Consider the following 23,057-nt stretch of genomic DNA (forward strand, 5'->3'; position numbering starts at 1 on the left):
GGATAAATATGTAAAGCCTATCCAATCTTCGCCATATGAACAGGCAATAGACAAGTAAAAGGTAATATTTTATAATTTTATAATTTATATAAAATATTGATTCCTATAGTGATAGATTGTTTTATTTTTATTTTAACTCCCTTTTCACTTTTTGAAATCTTTCATCTTCGTACTTTTCAAAGCTTTCTGAAAAGCAAATAGTTTCAATAAATTAGTGGTGCATCATTAATTTACTGTATTAGGTAATTTATTACCACATGTTTTACAATCCCTACAATATTTGATAAAAATTCACTTTGTCCTTGCTGCACTTTTGGACTTATAGATATTGCTTTAACTGTAAAAACAAGCACTTGCATTTTTTCACAGTATTTAACTTGATAAATATTACATACAACATACCAGACTTATTTTCCCATGCATATTAAAACGTAATTGGAACATTAAAATTATTTCACGATTTCAAAACAATACTTTCGGTAATTACCCTTTGGTTTATCAACATTCGAAATCCTACTTTGAAAAGTCGGAATGTCTGCTTGGAAATTTGATAATTACCGGCTTGAGAACCAAATAATTACAGATAGTTCCGAACATCAATTTAATTTCACAGTTTTATGTCTTATTTGCAAAAGAAAAGATTACATTACTAGTTTATGAAATATGTTAATTGAAATATCTATGTAATCATATTAATATAAAACCGATAAGATTCAATACTCTTCATAGGAAAAACAGCATAGGAAAAAGTTAATAAACTTCAATTGGAAACGGGCAAACGCCATGTTAAAATTGTAGTTTTAGTAATTTTTACCTCAATCTTCAAATATATAAATTATTAAGGATTTGAGTTTTCAGTTCATTTTATCTGTTCGCTCAGGATTGAAATTCTTTTTTTTATCCTTGGATGAAACTAATTCCACCACGAATCGTAATTTAAGCGAAACATATTGTATTGTAATATTTTCACAAAGTAATAATTCATTAATACCTGCAACTAAAAAACTGAAAATTTGGCTCAATCATTCATTGACGTAAACTAACAAGAAACACGGAAGACTTTCACCCATAATAATTGAGGTATTTATATATTATAAATCCTTAATTAATATAAAATCTTGATTTGTCTCATCAATTTATACACCACCAAAACTCTGTAGATAATATTTTAATATTGATTACTATTTCCACTATATAATTATACAAAACTATTCTACATTTGCGCAAGCTACCTAAGAGTGAAGGTTTTTAAATGACTCAAATGACAACCTTAAATTAACTTATTGACAAACATATTTTGATATAAAGATCAGAAATTAAATAAAACCAGTAGCTAAATATTTCTCATCATATAATGTACAAAATAATCTTATTATACTATCAAACTGTAACCTGATGACTTGCAGTCTGTAATGTATCATATCTGTTGAAATACTAACTAAACGAAACAAAACCACAACTAACAAACAATTAGTACTGTTTAGCGGCGACAAGTTGATGAATTAGTAACATTAGAACACCTGAAAAACTGCACTGATCTTGGGAATAACCATTTGTTTATGTTTATACTTTGTAAAGGACAAACTCTATGGTCACTGGGTAGCAAAGTAGTATATATATATATATATAATAAAATGAAAAACTGAGACTGTTTCCTTCGTTTATACTAAAATGCGATTCGGAACCATTGATCCAATCGATTAGATTTTCAATTTGCAACTTTAGAGTATCATTTCCGATTTCGATCCATCATAAGTGCTAAAAAGACAAGTCATAAATTATATTCATATTTTTTTGTCATAATTGTCAAAACTATTTGACATAATAATGCTGCACGTAAACTTAACACTTCCCTCAATGAGGTTATGTCAAGGGTTTTGACTTCTGATCTCAAAGCTATCAACTTTATGTTGTGTAATTTCACACATTCAGGTTGCAGCAAACTATGTTTGTTCAATACAGAGAAAGTTTCCGATTGCGATTCTTCACAATAGACAGAACGAATCAATTTGTTAAACTCGCGAGTACAACAAAATGATCTGGTACATAAAATTAAGGATTTAAGTAAGGATTGCTCAGGTGTTTAATATCGACGTCATGAAATTCACAATATTTGAACTATGAAAAAAAGAGGAAACTAAATTTAAAAAGTTTAAGTATTGATTATAGTGAAATTAAACTCGATATATTGCCAGTCACTCAATCTGGCATTTTGTTTGATTAAAATCTCCACTGGCTGCTCGTCAAAAAATTAACTAATCTAATATTTCATATCATACAAATTATTTGTATAGTAAAAAAACCGTACACAAAATCTGGTATATCTGTTCTCCTGCACCCAAGAAACATCCAACAATTTGACAATGCCGATAGTTTAATAATCGGGAAGATATCTTTCAATTTAACATCAATCACAAAAAAAACACTATCTTTGTGCACTGTGTAGATCACCAATGCAAGACCATCTAAAACAACGATCATGTTGTAGCATGTTTGCATGGGATTATCTTACAATATACGCATATAATGATCGGTTACAGAAAAATTAAAATAATAACGCTTTCACAACATTACGCTTGGTCAATTCAAGATAACTACTACCCCCACACAGAATCTCCCGGATGAGACAAGTTTGTGAAATATAATATGTAGCGTCGTGTTCAATAAAATATGATCATATTCTCTCTTTTACTGCAAGTTCAATAGCATATTAATTTTAGCTTATCCAATTTGAATAATTAATGAATGTATTGTATAATGATACAGAACCTGCATAATATATAAAATTTAAATTTCCATTCATATCATCTCGTTAAGTAACGGTCTAATTTATGTTAAATAAACGAAGCCCAATATTATGATTCCGAAATATTATTTTTTTTTAACATTGATGTGCAATAAGGGCTAGATAACTGATTTTTGGAAATCAACTTGAATTCTTGGAGTATGGTATATAAATTATTTTTTTAAGTTCGTTTTTTTATTACGGTTAGTTTTAGAGTAGTTCATTTTCAGCAGATTGATGTTATTAATTGGGAACAAAGCGTAGCACAATTTTAGTTGTATACTCAATAAGCACGACAACAATATTTAGACCAATAAATATAAAAGAATACTTCCGTTTGTATATTGAAGTAAATGACCGTATCCGTTACCTCACTTGTTCAGGATTTATTGTTTTCAAATAACCAGATGATAACACAACAAATTGAATTATGTCAAAGAAGAACGAGGATAATTAGCGCTCATTCGGAATAAATTGTTATCATTGTTCAAGCTTAATCGGGGTAGTTAGCAATTAGATCGTAGCAGGAAATATACGTCATTAAGTTGTCGTAAGAGCGTCTCGTCTCCAAGTCCCTTGATGAAATTGTCCGTTATAATTTAACACAAAAGAGAAAGTAATCGGCTATTTGACGTGTGTAACGTGTATATTGCCAAAATGATTTTATCAAAAACCTGTTTCGCAAGACGAGTTATCCTGATATAAATCAGGAAATCGACGTGGTACAGGATGAAATGGATATAAAAAAAAAAAAATTTTTCATATGGTCATCGCAGACGTAACCAATGTCAACTCAATGAGTTTAACTGTCATATATTTTAACACAGAATATAAATGTTCATTTATTGTTAATACCATCCAACACTTTGCACAACTTCATCTTGACCAAGCTGATTCAGCAAATACTAACCATAAGCCATCTTACCTACTCAGTTAGCTAAGTATAACGAAATTTTTGATATGCAAAGCATGAAATCGTAACTATATAGCATTTTCCGTTCATACTGCAGACACTGCTGAAGAATGATTTTCAAGAAGAATGCATATATTTTAACATTATTGTTTGATTTATTATAAAAATGCGATAGTATTTATTGTATTTCTGCACAGTGTAATTTTATATATAAATGTGTTCATTAAAACTCCAATCAGAATTCCCACACAATTAGTCAATGTGGTCGTTCTTGGCAATTAACCGTGGAATAGAAAACCACATGAAGTTACTAAGAATATTTAAATACATCAAAGAGTAAAATAATGGAGCAGAATTTCAAGACAAACCTGATTGAAGCAATTCCATCTATGACATCATATCAGTTCGCTACAAAATATGTTCCAAAGTCAGAATCAATCTATTTATATTAGCTAACAACTACACTATTATATCTCATTCATTGGAAATTTTCCGTCCTATCCTACTAACATTTGACAAGTTTTCGTGCGTCAGATACATTTTATAGAAACTCCAGCAAGGCAATAGCAGGTATTTATGACTAGACTCCGTCAACCATATGAATCCTATATAATCATTGATGATTTTATGTCCAAATATCAAGCATAGAAGGGCCATACAGAGTAATGAATATTCAATGCATTTTCGTTCAAAACCATCACAAAGCAAGTTCACCATGAATAATTCAGAAAAGCAGTTAAGAAATTCAACACAAAAAGCTAATTCATTAGAAAAAGAGCATAAGCGTCGGCAAAAAATATCACCTTGTGGATTTATCTCGTCTAAAGAAGGTTAAAAACATTTTCGCTTTTCTTATAAGAGTTTATTTATTTTACGTGCATAATAAACGACAGGCGTAGAAATGCTACCCGGGTGCATGACGACCCTCCAAGTTGGATCATTAAATATTAAAATGCTCTTCTTATTGGTTCTTCTAATTTAAAAAATAATATTTTATTTTGGTCAAGATTGGTTTATTCCAATTAAAGCTGAACGGAACAGTGATTATAATTTCATGAAATCGAACACTACGAATTATTCAAAAAATCAATCCCACAAAAATTGGTTGTTTTTTGAAGATCAGTGTGTTATATGATCAACATTACCGCGTGCATGTTGGCCCATTAAGATTTCGAGTAATACGATGAATGATATCTAGTTACCATTTCACACACGATTTTCACTATGCCGAACAGTTGCATGTCGAATGGTTCCATTCAAAAATATGGATGCAGGCTATATGTACCCTATCAACAAATATTAACGAGATGAGTATGTCAGACTTTCGCATGCCAAAGCAATAAACTTCTATAAACTAGGTACACGAAGGAACATATTTCAGAATGCCTTGGCATGCTGACCAATATTGAAGGTTCGAAATTCAAATATCGACTGGCCGTGTGACAAATGGGTTGGCATGACAAAATTGTACTATACCGTGGTCTACTACAATGGAGTTACACCAGGTCGCTGTTATACTAGTATGCATAAGTACCCCATAATATGGCGGCGCGCGTTACATCGCGAACTGTTCCGATCATCCAGTAAAACTCATTATTACATATTATCACACTGATAAGTACTTAGCCTAATGCAAATAACATTAACTATTGTAAAATACGAGTAAACCATAGCAAATCTATATAATCTTGAAGCTTAAATTATTTTGGAATGTAGTAATGTTATTCAAGTAACAATACGCGAACAATCCAGACTTGATCACTTTATTTGTAACTCACTCCTAAATGAGGCGCTTTAGGCTATGACATCTCACTCTGACCTGTACCATCCCGCTATGGGCTAAAAATTCTTGCTGTTAAATGAGATTATGAATGAAATATTATCCCCATGAAAATTGAGGGTAATTTAGTGTCTTTCTTGTAGTTACGATCATATGCATAGTAGTGGCATCCTAGCATAGAATTGTTAAATTCGGTTCCATTACATTTGAACCCACGTACATTTGAGCCCGTACTTTGAACCCACGATAATTGCACCTGCATACTATTGCACCTATGGAAATTTGCATCTACGGATATTTGAACCCACACTAACCCTAACCCATGGATTTTAGCACCCGTATATAAATTGAACCCGCGGATATACGGGTGCAAATATATGGGTTCAAATGTACGTGGGTTCAAATGTGCTGTCACCGTTAAATTCACTTTAAGATTCATTCGGATGTAAATATTGTTACGTCACGAATAAGAATGAAAATGGTCTAAAATTGCATCTGCTCAAAGCCAATCCATTTACAGTATGAAGTGTTCGACAAACCCGGCACGCGTGTCAATCATGGTAAGCGAAGTGATTTTATAAGGCACGCGGCGCCCTAAAAAATTTTCCGAAAACACGTAAAATGTGGAAATAAAAAAAAATAAAAATTACCGTACATTCGGTGCGAAACGTGTTTGCTGTGCTGCTGTGTCTTAAATCATTATAACATCATCATCACTTTTTTAACATTATTGTACGCTCGCGTCAACGACACTGTGAAGTCATCGATACTCGCATGCCGGTAATTGCGTTTGTCGTGATGTTAAACGTGATGTAAGCAGTCAAAGGTCGAAATCAGATGTGAGAGAATTTCAAGAGTCGTGGCTACCAGATTTGGGGTTTGTCTGTCGTAATGACAGAGATGTTTGTACACCCTGCTGTGAAATGTCGTTTGCCGTATCTCAAGTATTAAATGTCATTTTGAAAAAATTACACAAATAATTATTATTTAAAGATGATTCTGAGAAGAATGGAGCTCTTAAAAAGGTAGTTTTTCATTACGAAAAACAAAGTAGCATTTTTGAAAAGCCACTGACAGTAGTCTACAAATAAAACTACGGAAAGTAGCTACAAAGTTGCAGAATGTATTGCGAATTGTAAAAAGCCATTTACCAATGGTAATCTCATTTAAAAAGTATTCATTGATTGGTTCGTAGTTCTCTTTGAGGATTTGTCAAAATCCTGTCTGCTCGAACGGTGGAATAACGCGTTAAAAAACATGGTTAAAATTGCTAACTTCATTGTTGCTCGTTCTACAACTACTTGCGTCTTTTTTTGTGGAGAGAGCACACTGTGACCTTTCTTTGCATTGTACATCCAGATGGCTGGGTTGCGGTAGAGTTCATGAGAAATTAGTTGAATGAAATAAAGATTTTCTGCCGAATCAAGAAAAACACTACCCAGATAAATGGCTTATGGATTTAGTGTTTCTTATAGATATCACTACAAACATAAACGAATTAGATCTTTGTTTGCAAGGTTCTGGTCAAACAGTGTTTGATCTTTTGGAGACGTGGAAATCTTTCGTTGTCGAACTCGATCTCTATACTCAAGATGTTCAATGTTACACTTCCATTTCCTAAATCTTCAAAAAATTTTGGGTGATCACGAAGTTAATTCTTCTGTAATTTGTGGCTATATGAGTGATCTAAAGACACAGTTCTGCAATAGATTTCAAGACTTACGATGTTTTGGTAAAGTATTTTTTGTTTCAAACCAGACAGCCATGACGATTTAGATTTGTCTATATTTGATTGGGTGAATGTTGGCGGCTTCCGTATGCAGCTGATTGATTTGAGGTCTTCGGTATTGTGGATGAGCACATTTGCTGAATTGTGTCAGGCTATCAAACTGTGGAGCGTAAGAATTAGAGATGCACCGATACCACTTTTGTCGCCGATACCGATACCGATCCGATACCAGTTAAAAACGCCGATACCGATACCGATACGCCGATACTACAAAAAGGCCGATATTACCGATATTCCGATACCGATACTATGTAAATATTACTTGATTAGGTGTGTTGTGTAGGGCAGACGGGTTAAAACAATGGTCTCTGAGCGTTGTTCATAGTACACAATATTTCAGATCGAAAAAAAAGATATATATGTCGCATAATATGAAATTAATGATTGGTATCCATATGCTTTAACTGATTAAGATACATTGTACAGTAACGCTAGTAATCTCGGTGTTCAATTGAAACTCATAAGCCGGGATGTCCAATATGAATTTAATGTTAATATCGCGACCTTCAAAAATCGTTATTCGTGTTTAAAAGAATATCGAATATCACCCACACATTCTAGAGCCGCCGTCCTAAGATCAAATTAAAAGCATTTTTCAAATATTTCATTTCGTCGCTAATCGTAATCGTCGACGCAATAAGTAAGTCAAAGCCAACATGAAAGAATATCAATCAGCACCGACCAAAAGAAGGCCTACCTATAACCGTCGAGGACATTTTTTTACTTTACTATTTTATAATATTATACAATTGCTATCATATATTTTGTTATAGTCTAGGGCTAGGCGGTCATGTCAATATATCTATATATACCTGCGTAGAGGGATAATTGTGTCGGAATTTAGTTTATTGATGTCGACGGACTGAATGACACTCGTACTTGACGACAAACAGTCAAAATTTATACCCGTGCCAAAAGTCCATGTGCCGTTAATAAGGACCCCAATTCCACTGTATGATTTAAAACTGGGCGTCTAATTGCTTTTTGTTATGTGCCGTGTTGATATATTTCTTCATAATTACTATGTAATATTAAAAATTTCAATATAAAAATTTGACAGCGAAAATAGCCAAATTAGTTGAGCTAATTTGGCTGATAAAAATACACGTGAATCATATTCTCTCGCGGGGGTGGCGACATGTATGGCTCATAGCTCACGATCTCTCCAGACAAAAAATAAATTAAAAAGTAGTATTCCAACTTATCTTTAAAACATTCTAGACCATATCAAAAAGGTAAATATATCGGAAATATCGGCCTTAATCTCACCGATACCGATACATGGCCGATACCGTAAAAATGGCCGATATTGCCGATACCGATACCCGATACCGATACATCGGTACATCTCTAATAAATATACGAAAACCGCAGCTCCTGTCAAACTTTAGTAAACCTCGATTTATTAGAGCCTAGCAACATCACTTCCCAACCACCGCTCCCCATTACTATCTCGTCGACAAGTAATAATTTTGTTGCATGTGGTTTGCAGCAAGCTGACAATGATTCACCTTGTTCTAGTAAAACTATTCAGCAAACATCAGGTCCCAAGTTTAGGCAGCAAATCTCTACAGAACAACAGAGTAGTTCACCAGCATCTCCAGAGGATAGTTTATTGGATTCGAGTGACACTTCATTTGAAGAGATTCTGCCCTTTCCGGCCTCACCTCGACTAAAACCACCTCGTGATCGTGAGAAAGCGATCATAACTTGTATGAGAATACTCACCAGTGAAGGATATAAGAAAGAACTAGCAGTCCTAGAGAATAAAGAGGACTCTGATATTATAACTAAGAAAAAAGCAAAAGCAGGTTCCAAGAAAATAGAGGCCAGCAGTTTGAATAAACCTCATGTGAGCAAGGTCAAATTAGGAAGAATTATAAACAGGAAAGAATCTGCCAAGGCTGTTTGTTAGAAATAGTGATGTTTGTGGGTTTTGTGAAGGCAATTTTTACGATGATGAGGAAGATGAGGGGTGGATACAATGTCAGCAATGCCTCAGATGGTTTCATGACATTTGTGCTGGTGTTTATGGAAGAATCGTTCAAGCTTTCACATGTGAGGAAAGCCAGTAATAATTTACATATAAATAACTTGACTGTTTCATTAGGGTAGTTTCGTTATGTTATTTATGGTAAAGGACATTCAGTTGATCAACTAAAGATTGTGCATGCATCAGCAAAGCTTTTGTTCAGTTGAAAGTACATGCCTGGATGATTAATAAGCTTTAATGTCTGATGGGGTAATATGAACATCATTGCTCGCCCCCACTGTAATGCTCGAGGCTTAATATTTATGATTTTTTAGGCGTTTTATACGCATTCAAATAGTTCAGTAGTGTGTTCAATTAATTTTGTTTAATGTTCGTTTTACCCATCCATGTGTCCGTTTTACCCGAATAAATTTTTTGGGAAAAATGCTCATATCTAACAAAATATAAAGCGGATTGCCGAAATTGACAGTGGGCTGTTGGGCACGTTCAAATTGGTTATTTTAATACGGGAGTTACGCTCCTATATGGTAAAGATTACGAGAAATTAAGATTTTGCTATAGTGGTATCCGTATTTGACGGGCCTACTATATATATATATACGTCACTTATGGATAGTTCGATTACTGTTTTTCAAGCTTGAACTAGGGCCCAATGCAAAATTCAACACTTCAGTTGCAGAGAGTAACAATGCATTATTTGATCATAATTTACAAACTACAGCATAACACGATACAAAAATCACCAAGTTATCAGCCACGAGCTAGTGTCAGATTTCTCCCACGGCTTCACCTTTATCACCTCATACATAATCACCGTGTAACACACCTTTTGTTCTTGGCTTGTAATTATTATTATTTTCTGATTGTTTACACCTCAAAACTGAAGAAAAATGGCATTAATTTTTTTAAATTTTGATTTTTTTAAAATGGAGTATTTTCCCCAAATCGAGTTTTAATGATATAAAACAGCGTAAAACTATCAATATAATAAAGTTTGGTGCTATTTATATGTGCTTTGATTTATTTTTTTAAATTCCAATCAACTACTAACGAACCGATTTCAATCTATATTCAAAGTGGATTTCATCAACAGGCCCCTCCGTATATGTAGACACCATCGCTGTACCGTCATAAATAATAGTCGTTTACAATCCAATTATGCGGCGATAGTGTTTAAAAAGGGCCCATTTCAAATGTAACATTGACAAAAATATTTAGCTTGGCAAGTTGGTGGGATTCCATTTGATGTCGTCTTCACTGCCCCAAAATGCAGTTATTCCTAGGTATTTGGGCCTGTTGTATTGTGAAACTGTGTTTCCGACCACCCTAATCAACATGAAGGATTTGTAAACTCACTTTGTAGACCCATCAAAAATTCTACCATAGGCTACCTAGGAACCCAAATAGCATTCAAAAAAGGATATTTAAAATGTAAAATGAGCAACGCTTACTTTTTCGTAAAAAAAGAAAGTACGTCTTGTGGACGTTTTCGTTGCTTGGTGATCGTGACGAATCTGGTGAATTCTCCTGTTTCCAAGCGGACAGAAAAAGACTGAACTCACAATGATCAGAAAGTAATTTCGTGTGATCTATCCCAGTATCTCTAAAAATTATTCATGAATCGTGATAGTTTCGTAATCGCTCTGCTGCAAGAGATATGCAGCGTGCTTCGAACATACGTGGGTATTTTAGTGAAACCCGATTACGTTACTAAATGTCACAAATTCTCAGTGTTCTATGTGCAAATTCTATTGGGAGATATCATAAAGAAAATCAGCATCAACTGCGCACATTGAATAGACGATTTCTCAATAAAATAGTGAATAATATATTTTGACCACAATCTGATTCTGAATTTATCATTGTCAAATTTTCCACCTCAAAAGCGAGATCGAGCGAACCCCCTGAATCCCAACAGTTCAATACACCCATCAAATACGCAGACGGGCAGAAGACATTAGCTGATATGTTTATGCGATCCCCTCCAAAATTCTATGATATTTTATATTTATGTCACTAGGAATGAAGCCGAAAATACGGCTTCATCATATGGTGAAACATGAACTTCAGTTTGGCCGCAGTCCAAGTTTCGGGTGGATGGGCAACAGTGGACCAGCGTATCGTTTCATACCTGCGTCGTTTAATGGTATGTGAATCATTTGCACTTACAGCAGTAGTAGCACGGTTTTACTCGAAATATTTTCCCCACAATTGAAATCGAAATTTGACTTCAAAAATATGGCATATAGCCATGGGATTTCCAGGATAATCAGGATAAATTTCCAGGAGAAACAAATCTTATAAATAATAATTTCCGGGAGAAACAAATCTTATAAGATTCTGTTGATGTAGGTGTAGTTTTGGGCTTCACTTATGCAGCACTTTTAACAGGGATGGCACTCGATTTTATGAAATTAGACAACGAAAACACGCATATGAATTACCAAAAACGTTTAGGATGATGCGGCAAATTACTTTTCAAAGAGTTTGAAGGGAATTCCACTCCGATAGAGTTATATTTTTCGATCAGCTTTGAACCACATTAATGCACTTTTACACTGCTTTATTGTTATTTTCAGATTTCTACGTTTTTATTTCAAGTCTGAAAGATTTTGTTTTTTCAACGGCATTGTAAGCGAGAAACTAATAAAATGCAAAGTAGCATCTAGTTCTCGTATAACCCCGTATAACCCCTAAAACATTCTGCAGATGCACTTTCGAAAGGAAAGTGACAAGACGTTGAGAGAAATGAACATCAATTGCATTGTTATGTGATAAACGATGTCAAAGCCAATAGCTGATAACAGTACTGTGCATAGCGGTGCGGACATGCGTCCAAATTCAGGGTACTCCGGAAGTCTGCGCACCAAGATGTCGCACAACCTGAACCCTGACCTGGTACACGACCAGAGTTCAGGTTGTGCGCCATCTTGGTGCGCATACTTCAGGAGGTCCAAAATTAGTTTTTTTTTAAATGACCATACCGGCCAGGAAATTGAAATTTTGAATATGAGCGATCGCAGCCCTGACTGCCCAACTGACGGTAGGGGAAAGTGGGGAAGGTTGGGACACTTTTTTTCTTTTTCATATTTTGAGCCGTTAATTCAGCATATTCACTTAAGTTGGCGGGACTAATGCATAGAGGGAAAAATGTAGTTTTTATTCAGCGACTAAGAAATTTCCTTGCGACACACATTTTATTACCAAAATGCTTTGAAAATCGTCTGTCAAGTGTTCCACTGTACCCCACTTGTGGGGCACATTCGAACAGACTCTGGGGCACAATGGGTCAGTCTGCCAAAATTCAACGAAGTATGCCCTCAAAAATAAGCACTTAATCAGCATAATCGTCTAAAGAACAGAGAGACTTCGAATTTGAAGATTTAATATTTTTTAAATCAATGTTCAACTGGAATAGTTCAGATATTTGGACAAAAAATTTTGCAAATAAAACTGATTATTTCCTTCCGGGAATCTAAATGTGGAAATATTATTGATTCTCGAATATATTCCATATTGGGCCATGGGTCGAAAGAAACCATAATACTACACAAAATATAACGCATCTCTAGGTCTCTAAGCACTTATTGTATCAAACACTGTCGAATTGTGCCCTGTAGGGCATGTCCCACTGAACCCAGGTCCATTGTTCCCCATAGGAAACAAATATTTTCAGACCATCCCACGGCGAAATTCGGAAGGCACATCCACTCGCCAACGTTATGAATATTTTACAGTGGACTAGAGCTGAAAAATATCAGACGGTGGTTTGTCATGTTGGGAAGGCTACAGTAGAAAAAAGAAAAAACTGAAACGGTGAAATTTTAGTTTCAACCTCCCAAAACCAATTTCACCTCATAGCTTGCGCCGCTCTACCCGTCCGTTGTCCGTTCGCGGGGACGCCCCATGTCCCAACGTGCCCCACCTTCCCCTACATTATAATAGTTTAGTTTTTGCAGGATTAATTTAAGGCGGGTTTTATCAAACTTCATCACTGATATGTTGGTATTTTTATTTTATTCGTGCCTTGGTGGGTCACGAATAAAACGCGGTGGGTCACAAACGGGTCAGTGGTTCGCCATCCCTGCTATATATATAATGACGAGCCACTCCTAGTGAGTTGGATGATGCTTAACCCACCCATAATGTATGAATGCGCTGGGTTCGTCTTCATAACTCGCTAAAATGCTAAATGTTTTAAGTTCACTGGGCACTTCAATTGTCTGACTGACAATTCGACAACGTTGCAATAGAAGATTCACTCGTGAAGAATGTAAATATGAATAATATATAATCAAATCCAAGCATGTAGTTTGAAATCTCTTTCAGAAGTGGGCATTTCACTTTCAATTTACTACTAAAACTCGTCCATGAGCCTACATGTATATTGTACTGAAAAGAAACAGAATTCATGAGCAATACTTGCTAATATTTGTTTACCAGATTGCATTGATAAATTATCTTGGTGTAGCAAAAATGTTGCTCACTGAATCACTGAAAAAGATTTCTTTCTCACTAAATGCAGCAAACAATGTTAACTGGTATTAGTACAATACAAAAAACAATGACGCAAAACATTCAAATAAATGTAAAAATTTGATAGTCTTAAGTACAGCTCTTCAATGTTAAAGACCAAATAACATTTTGCCACTATAATATAAATTATACAATTAAGTATGTTCACCAAGCGAGAAAAAAGGGGAAAAAACAGAAATAGTAACCACAGTTTGGCATAATAGGAAAATCAATTTCGACAGGTATAAAAGGTGTAATGTACTCACATTGGTATAAATCCTATAAAACAAATATTTAGTAAGAGAATTTGCGGATTAATATAGGTAATTACAGCGAAGAATACAATAAAGTAGTATACAAGAGTTAAAAACATCTAGAAACAAATGTGATAAGTACAAAAACGTAGAACATTTCAAGTTACTGGTAATACAGCAGTTCATCACTTTAGAGAAATCACAGTGCTGTTGTGTTACAGAAACAATGCTAGAATCTCTGAAAGTGTCAAAAGCGGGTGAAATTTCATTAATTTTCTATCAACCTTCTTTATCTTGTTATGTATTGTTTTAATTAAGCGAGAACATAGAGCACCAATAAACTAAATGATGCTTTCAAAGACTAATAGTCTATTCAAACAATATGAGAGCATCAGTTAATTTAGCAATACTACTAAACATCAGGAACAGAATTAATGTGCTATATATGTAATAAATGAAATACCAGTTTCTAATAATGAAAATAAAAAATAATAGTGGTTAATAATATCTATATAAAATTTAATACTTAATATGGTTAAAATTAGTTTGGTTCAGCATTTCACTTTGATATTGTTGAATATCGTATTGCATAACATTTGGAATAAAAATAAGAATCGAATCGATACAGAACAAATCTTTGATGTCATTATCTGAATAGAACACACAGATGAAGTAGAAATTGGTTCAAGGTTTCCAAGTCGGTCGTTTGGCACTGGATGGTCTTGATACAACATTTACAGCTAAAAAAAATGATTATTTATTATAGCACTTTAAAAATTCATGATATTCTCATGAAGAACAGTAAGAAATATCACAGACTCAAATTTAACTAGTAGAATTTATTAGAATTTTAGAACTTATATATAAATAAATTTTGAGATACTTTAAAACGAAATAAAACTAACAGAAATTTGATAAGATTACAATCCATTTGTATCCATGTTTAGGACTCTTTCAATATCTTTGCGGACCCCCTGTGCAGTCATCACCGACCCCTAAGGGTTCATGGACCCCAGTTTGGGAAACCCTCCTTTACACTATAACTCAATAATAGCGTAAGAACCTTTATTTTACATCGGAATTTGTAATCCAACTTGCTTTCTTACTAAAGCTATTACAAAACAACTTACCACCATTTGTATTTCCCACAGTGTGATACTCTTGTGGTTTCTCTACGATACTAGTTGATCCTGTCGAGTTGTCATATTTGAAACTGTTGTAAAAGTCAAGTTGAAGGCTATCATCATTCACTGTCATAGTAGAAGGATTTGGGGACAAACCCGTCAACATTGGGTGACTTCCCGTTCGAGTGATTTTAGTATTTCCTATTCAAAAACAATAAGCAATGCAAACCAATAAAAACACAACACACAAGCAAATATAATATCACAAGATATTATTGAAATCTACGAAAAAATTCTGAAAACAAGTCAAATTGTGAAATAAATATGGTAATCAAACAAAAAAAGCAGAAGTTTCTTCAGAAATTGTTAATGGAAATTCATTTATTACTGTATCATCCATTTTTTTGTATTTACGAGGAGAATCATGACATAATTCAATTTACTTGAGGGAAATTTTAAAGTTGGAGATTCTGTTCTCATCTACGAATAATGTAATAATTCTAGATAATGTAAATATAGTGTGTGAATTGATTCCTAATAAGAATAGATCTGCAAAATTAAAAAAGCCAATTTGTTGCCCCATTCCTAATCAAACTTTGCACACAAGTTGAGTCCAAACGCAGCCTACTCAAAATTAGACACATACTAGAATACTATACTATGCTACAATTGAAACAATTTTCAACGTGAAATTGAAATACAGCTTTGACTCCAATATCAACAAAAACACCAAACTCTGACCAGTGACCAGACTCCACTGCCAGGCATTATTAACTGATGTTAGTTGGGATTTCAAAACTTATACAATTCTACTCCATCAATGATAATGAGAGAACTCACCTAATTGTTTTCTCACAGTAGGAACAACTCTTTCAACAGGTTTAGGTTTTTCTGGTGGTCATGGCACCTGAGGTGGTCAAGAACTATTATTGGTAGATGCATTCGCTGAAGATGACAGTTTATGAGCTATTGATGAGGCTGAATTTGGACGATGTCTGAGTGAGTATGAGTCATCTGTTCTCATATACGTGTTGTGATTTTGCATCAACTCCCATCGAAACCATGTTATGTGCCTGCATGTGATGCAAAAACTTGTTAAAAAAGTAATAAACGGCAATACAGGTTGGAAAAAAAACAAAAAACAATGATATATTTCAATTCAACCAAGATTTTTTAGCAAAAAAAAAACAATTACAACAGCAATGAATTTAATAAATTACAACACAGCACAAATATTACCGATACTAGTTTTAAATTACAGCTTCTAGTTCTCTGTAGTGGAAATCCCAAATACATTCACCTTTCTCTTAACTGTTTTTTCTTGGGTAGCTTTTCTTTCTTTGTTACTATTAACAACTTCCTTTTTGTTTTTCCTACAGCTCTCTGCTGTTCTTATGGAACCTGCGCATGAATTCTGATATCTCCATCTTTTACAAGGTAGTTCTCCTGCCTCAAACATTCCTTTGATGCCTGATATAGCGTTTTGTACAGTATGATTGTCTCCCGTTTTTGCCCAGTCTAGGGCATTCTTATATACCATTGTACTTGAAGACGTATCAAGGCTCAATTCATTCGATGATTTGTCCGAACTTTCTCTGGAATTTTTTTTTAGAGATTTCGATGATTTTGCGGATGGATTGCTACTGTTTGAACCAGTTTTATGGTATGAATTCCAAACATTTTCTACTCTTGATTTTGGCCTGATTTGGCGTTTATGATCGAAATTGGCATGCTACCATTCCCCTTGACTAGGTCTTTTTCATTCATATCTTTGCAGTCATGGTTAATACATGATTTAACTTTCGGTCAAGGAACCTTTCTCACTTGCTGATGGCAAACTAGCTTTAGAATCATCAACTGCTTTTTTACTGCATGGGCAAAATTTGGTGACGGAATATTTTAATGGAACATAAGATTCTACAAGTCTGTAATAGAAAAGACTTTTTTCTGGTGAATTGTTTCTTGGTGATTCCCATCTATAAGCTGAAACTGTTTCTATTCTGCACAATTTTGAACATTGATCCTCTGTGGTTTCTTCACATTCTTCCTCATCCCATCCACACATTAAAGAATCGAGGAAATTTCTCCTCTGTGGCTCAATGCACTGAACTCCACTTGAAATAAAACTTTCTTCATCGTAAAAATTTCCTGCATTATTAACCTCAATATCTGTCTCTCCTCTCCACCCATCAATAACCTGTAAATCATGAACCATGTGAAAGTAATCTGTTGATTATATATTTTTCACGTCCTTTTGCTGGTTTTATACAAGCAGATGCTGATATCTAATATGCTCGGAGCTACTATTATTTGGCAGAACCGGCACCTTACCGGTTCGCCATTGCCTAGCCGGTACTCCAGTAGTATGTGTACCAGGTTAAAATTAGGGAATCATTTTTATTACAATCTTCATTATTTTAAGTTCGGGACTGTTTGTTTGCCAGGTCAATATATCCTCTGCCAATAGGTTTCAGTCCCTTTACACAACTTGATGTGGAGTAGGCGAACAAAATTATTTACCTCCATAATGGTACACACACTTCTGGAGCGCCGCTCACACTACTTATTACACCCTGGGTGAAGTGGGGGCATGGGATTTGTACCCAAGATATGTAATTTACAATGCCAGCACAATTACGCCTAAAGCTTTAACTGCTACGTCATCGTGCCACCCGTAAAAGCGCTGTACTCTTTATAATTGAATGAAAAATTATTTAAAAATTAGTATGTATTATTATGCAATTAAAACTGAACACAACAAAATACTATGCAAAACAGGTCTTTTAATTAATATAAATTAATAAAAAAAGAATTATTGAAATTAGTAGAAATCATTTTCACCCGTGCTACCTGAGCCACCATGGCTTGATGTTTGGCTTTGCTTTCTTGCAGAAGTTCTTTGCTTTGTTCAGCCAATGCCTGAGATTGACCAGCTGGGTTAATATTTCTGTATTTGTTGGCACCTGTGGTAAGAACATATCAAAAAATCTATTTAAAACTGATGAATTTTGTGATGTCGTCACTATGCATATTAAAAGAGCTGTACTCACGTAGTGTGTGTACCAGGTTAGAGTTAGGCCATAATTTTATTCCAATTTTTTTATTTTAGTTCGATTACGAGTTCGGGGACTGTCTGTGTTAGCCAAGTGAATATACCCACTGCCCATAGCCTTCGTCCCTTTATACAACTCGATGTAAAGTAGGCAAACAAAATTAGTTCCCTCCATATTAGTACACACACTTATGAAGCGCCAAACGAGCTGTTTACCAGCATCAGCGATGTAAGTTTCAGAATTTTAATAAATCAAAGCGATTTGGATCAATTTTGAAAAAAAAAAATTCAATTTAATAGAAAATAATATTCAGATAACATAGATGATTGCATGAAACAGTGGCATTGTCATAACATCGATCAAAAGCATCTCTTTTTTTTCATCACATTTACGTCAGTTCCCAAGTAGTACCGTAACACTCCTTAAGCTATTTTAATTTTACATGATAATGTTGCAAAAAATTCATATTTTAAAACAGGGGTGTGCAATTGCTTATACAAGAGGGCCAGATACAAATATCTGGGTGAAACCGTTGGCCGAACCTTCATTTAACATAGGCTTTCCAGTAGTTGCATGCACAATAAAATTTCAGTTGTTTGTTTTGCACAAGCTATCTGTGAGAGCATTGTTATCATAGGCATAGATAATAAATTGAACTCAAGTGTTGGCTTTGCAAGGGAAAGGGATTGTAATTACTCGCACATACCAGATTAAACTAAATTGAAAACTCGTTCCGCAGGCAGCACACCATTCAAAATTGGCACTTTTCCGTGACACAATTTCCCTTGTGGGCCGCATTTGGCCCGCAGGCCACAGGTTGCACAACCCTGTTCTAGAGGGAACATAACTTTTGGGTAGGCTTACAACATACTCAAACAAATTTTGTTTTTATTTTCATTGAAGTAATTAAGAAATTTTTAGATTGTATGAGTTGCCCTGTTAATAGTAAGAGCAACAAACAACATCTACCTGATAACGTAATGCCTGCATCAGCATCCCATAAACCCTTTTCCATCATACTTTGCACAGAAGGATCCGTTGCAGCAAGATCTGATAGACTGGATGCTCGCTGAGATCCCAAATTATGCTGCTGTTGAACTGTGAAATACAGAAGATTAATCGAATGTGAGAGTATTTTTATCAAGCTGCAATGAACAATAGTTATCAAGCTTCCTTAATACTGTGATACTGTAGATGACATTTAATTTGTCATCCATATTAGGGCAGATTCCTAAAAAGCTTCACCAAGTTAGTAAGTGTTATTGATTCTTTGAATAATAAAGATTAGAGTAAATTCTCAATCAAGAAGAGCGATCCTGCGGGTTGGGTGACACAACGGAGGTGTGCAAGTTTGGTGATCAACAAGCTTGAAGCAAAGTCAGTTTGGGCTCCATTCGAGACGGTATGAAAATCAGCAAAAAGCATTAACTATGCATCCATTGCTACTACCATCAAATTTAACCAACTTTATCAGCAACTCTAGCAATTTTTAATAGGTCTATGGCCCACCTTTGAATGTTCCTGTGGACCAGAGGCCATGGCCCACTGGTTGAGAACCAGTGTTCTAGAGCAGGGGTCCGCAACTACGGGGTCGCGACCCAAATTTGGGTCGCGGAGTCCTCCGCTCTGGGTCGCGAAACAATTTAAATTTTCCATAAATATGAGAATCGCGTCTGTGCAGGGTATTTATGTATAACAACTTTATAAATATCTGATTATATTTTATGAATGTTTCCCCGAGTATACACTTCCTTATTTACTGACGTAACATTGACCAATCAGCATAAGTGCAAAATTGAAGTAACAATAAATGTTTCAGAAGCGCTCAGATACTTTTGCCATTCAGACAGTCTCTCGTGGTTGTGATATTACCTCGTTTTGTCGGTTTTCGCGTGTTATTTGTTAGATTTTAGTTGTGTTTTGGTAAATATAAGTCCTAAACTCGCAAAACCATTCTTGAGAAAAGTACCAATAATTTTGCAATGGTAGAGTGTAAAGAGGAAGAATTAAAGAGATCAAAAGTCAGAGAAACATTCGTTACCGGTACTTAGTTGTTCGCATTGTTATATCCTACTACGTAGACTTTGGGTTCTCAAAGTGCTCCGTACGGAGCCTCAGGACTCCGTTAAAGACACTTAAAACTGTCCTCGACCCACTGGCCACTGCCCTGTCTCCATCTACTTACCTATACTCGACCCACTGCCCGACCTCCCTCAACTTTCCTATCCTCGACCCACTGCTAGGCTATATCTCCCCAACTTTCGCAACCTCGAACCACCGCTTTATCTCCCTCAACCTCTCTCATTTCAACCTACTGTCCTATCTCCCTCAACCTACCTATCCTCGGACCCACTGCGCTATCTGCCACAACTTACCGGTACCTATCTTTGACCTACGGTGCTATACGGTACTATTCGGTACCTGAACTAACGGCGCTTTTTTTTTTTTTTTTATTTATTTTTTTTTTCCTTTTCTAACTTTGCGGATAAGAAATTTTTTCAAACTCGGATCAGTGTCTTAGAGACACGTCATATCCGAGCCATAGAGGTATATCGCCTCGTAAGCATATTACTGCTCAGTGGCGATAATGAATACCCTCCATTACTGCATGCAGTAATCATCTACTTCTGGAGGCTTCGGTATGTGCCATGCACCAAAAGAGCACAGACTTTCGCCCCGGGGTTTTTGTATATGCTATGTGTAGCACAGCATAACTTTCACCCAAAGATTCCGCCTATGCCATACGGGGCACAGCACAACTCCCGCCACCCGGCTCCCGTACATACCGCGTACGGGACGCGGCATGACTTCCACCGTGAGGCTCCGGATTCATCACATCCGCTTATATTGGATGGTATTAGCAAGGCTAAAAATGGGCGGTTTCGCCATTGTGTTCGGTCTACCATTTGTGGTGGCTGGAGAAACGCCATCATTCTTTAAAATGTTACGTCGAGGAATACCCGTTTAGTATTTCTTTCCAATTTGTCCTGAGTCCGAGAAATTGTATATCTTTGAATTTGTTATCCATTATAAAAAAGAATTCTGCAATTTTTAGTGTTATCGCTGTTACTATATTTTTATCAGTACCTGTTTACCAAATACCAAATACCTGTTTCCTATGTCTAGCTGGACCTTCTGTTTTATTACAATGTTTTTTAGGATGACGAAACATTTTGTAACCAGTATTCTGTGCAAACCATTGTAGCTGTTATAGTATATGTGCTCCTTTGACACCGTGATGGAATTGCTAAGAAGGCTGTTCAGGATCTCGGTAATTTCTGCAATATATGCCGTTATTATACTACATTGGAAAAATAGGTGGTTGGTGCTATCAGACGCAATTTTACAGAACTTGCAGTTCATCATTTTTAAGATTCCAGTTGGTCCAAATCTAAGAGTTGTTCCTTTTAATCTATCCCCAAAAAAATAGCCTTCCCGTGCAATTCGATAGGAGCAGACTCGTTCCGCGTTTGTATAATAGGAACGATCATCTCTTTATAAAAGATGAATCTCCTCCCAATTGATGGTATCTTGTCGCTGGTCTAAACAGTTTTCTTAAGTTTTAGATAAATGTCTCTGTGTTTGGCTATTTCCCATTCATCGTGCGAAAAATTCACCGATCGAAAAATTTCTAGTAGGTATGTCCAATATGCAGGTACTGAGATATCGTGAGGCATCGAATTACTGTACAACTCCTTATTTACGATCTTTATTTTTGAGCCCAAAGAATACAGGGCTTCGAAATGCCAAAATTGGTCAAGATTACTACCGCTCACGAGTGTCTTCATTTTTTCTACAAGACAGGCTTCTACTTTTGCTTTCATGTTAGTCATGTTAATTCCACCCTGATTCCAAGGTAATTGCATCTTCTTCCTATTGATTGATTCTATTTTTTCCGGGAACCACAAAAATTTGAAAATTAATTTTTGAAATGTTTTTATATTTCCCATTGGCATTGTTTTCACCTTCGCGTGGAATAGTATTACAGACATGATTAACGAGTTGATAACCACCGATTTTCCATACCACGTCATCCGCCGAGATTTTATATAGTTTAGTGTCCGAGATAATTCACGTTCGAGTTCGTCCCACATTTTGGCCTGTCGCTTTTGTCCAAAGTTTACCACCAATATTTTGACGTCATCTTTAATATATTGTCCATATGGAGAGTTGCACATTAAAATTTGAGAAGGTTTGGTAATACATAGGAACTCGGTTTTCTGTTTGTTAATTTTTTGACCGGATGCGAGCTGAAAATTGCGTAGTTCCTGGAAAATTTCATTTATTGATATATGGTTTGCTACTGTAAAAGTTAAATCGTCAGCGTATTAGTCTAATTTGTGTTCGTACTTACCCAGTTTGATACCGTGGATGTTTGTATTCATCTGCACAGATCTTGCCAGGGGCTCGACGCTTATTGCATAGAGCAACATACTTAGAGGACATCGCTGTCTTATGCCCCGCTTTTTTGGTGATTGCATTTGTCATCTTGCCGTTTAGATCGATACAGGATTTATTATCAAGATACCCTAACGGCGTTTTATTCACGACCCGATCGTTACAATGAACTTTACTATCTTGCGACCAACTTCCATGGGTTATACTAGTCGTGTATGCCAATGAGATGATTCAATCGTACGTCGACAAAACATGATTGACAGCATTCGTATATGTAGGCTGGAATCTCAATGTTAAACAATAACCTTAATTGGCAATTTAAAAATGTTTTACTAATTGGGCTACTGATGGATTTTTGTTGGGAATTACAGTTTTCTAAATTTTAACAGGCCGTTTTATGTCCTTAATAATTGGCAATGTCGTAAGTCTTGTGACAATATGATGCTGATCCGT

General features: G+C 35.4%; 1 protein-coding gene across 3 annotated transcripts; it reads right to left on the reverse strand.

The window, feature by feature from the left end:
• Positions 1-13,534: 13,534 nt before the first annotated feature.
• On the reverse strand, positions 13,535-21,098 carry LOC120342535 (uncharacterized). 3 transcript variants are annotated; one of them, XM_078116941.1, is made up of 7 exons: positions 20,392-21,098; positions 19,176-19,304; positions 18,004-18,116; positions 16,454-17,350; positions 15,994-16,226; positions 15,160-15,354; positions 13,535-14,769 (listed from the first exon to the last, which is right to left on the reverse strand). In XM_078116941.1, the coding sequence occupies exons 2-4, from the start codon at positions 19,222-19,224 to the stop codon at positions 16,949-16,951; spliced, it is 564 nt and encodes a 187-aa protein (XP_077973067.1). In that variant the 5' UTR covers positions 19,225-19,304; positions 20,392-21,098; the 3' UTR covers positions 13,535-14,769; positions 15,160-15,354; positions 15,994-16,226; positions 16,454-16,948. The 3 variants fall into 3 exon arrangements, with proteins under 3 accessions (XP_077973067.1, XP_077973066.1, XP_077973065.1); XM_078116940.1 differs by having other exon boundaries at positions 20,248-21,098; XM_078116939.1 differs by having other exon boundaries at positions 19,716-21,092.
• Between the last annotated feature and the right edge of the window lie 1,959 nt (positions 21,099-23,057).

This window comes from Styela clava, chromosome 10 (assembly GCF_964204865.1).
Source record: "Styela clava chromosome 10, kaStyClav1.hap1.2, whole genome shotgun sequence".
Lineage (NCBI taxonomy): Eukaryota > Metazoa > Chordata > Ascidiacea > Stolidobranchia > Styelidae > Styela > Styela clava.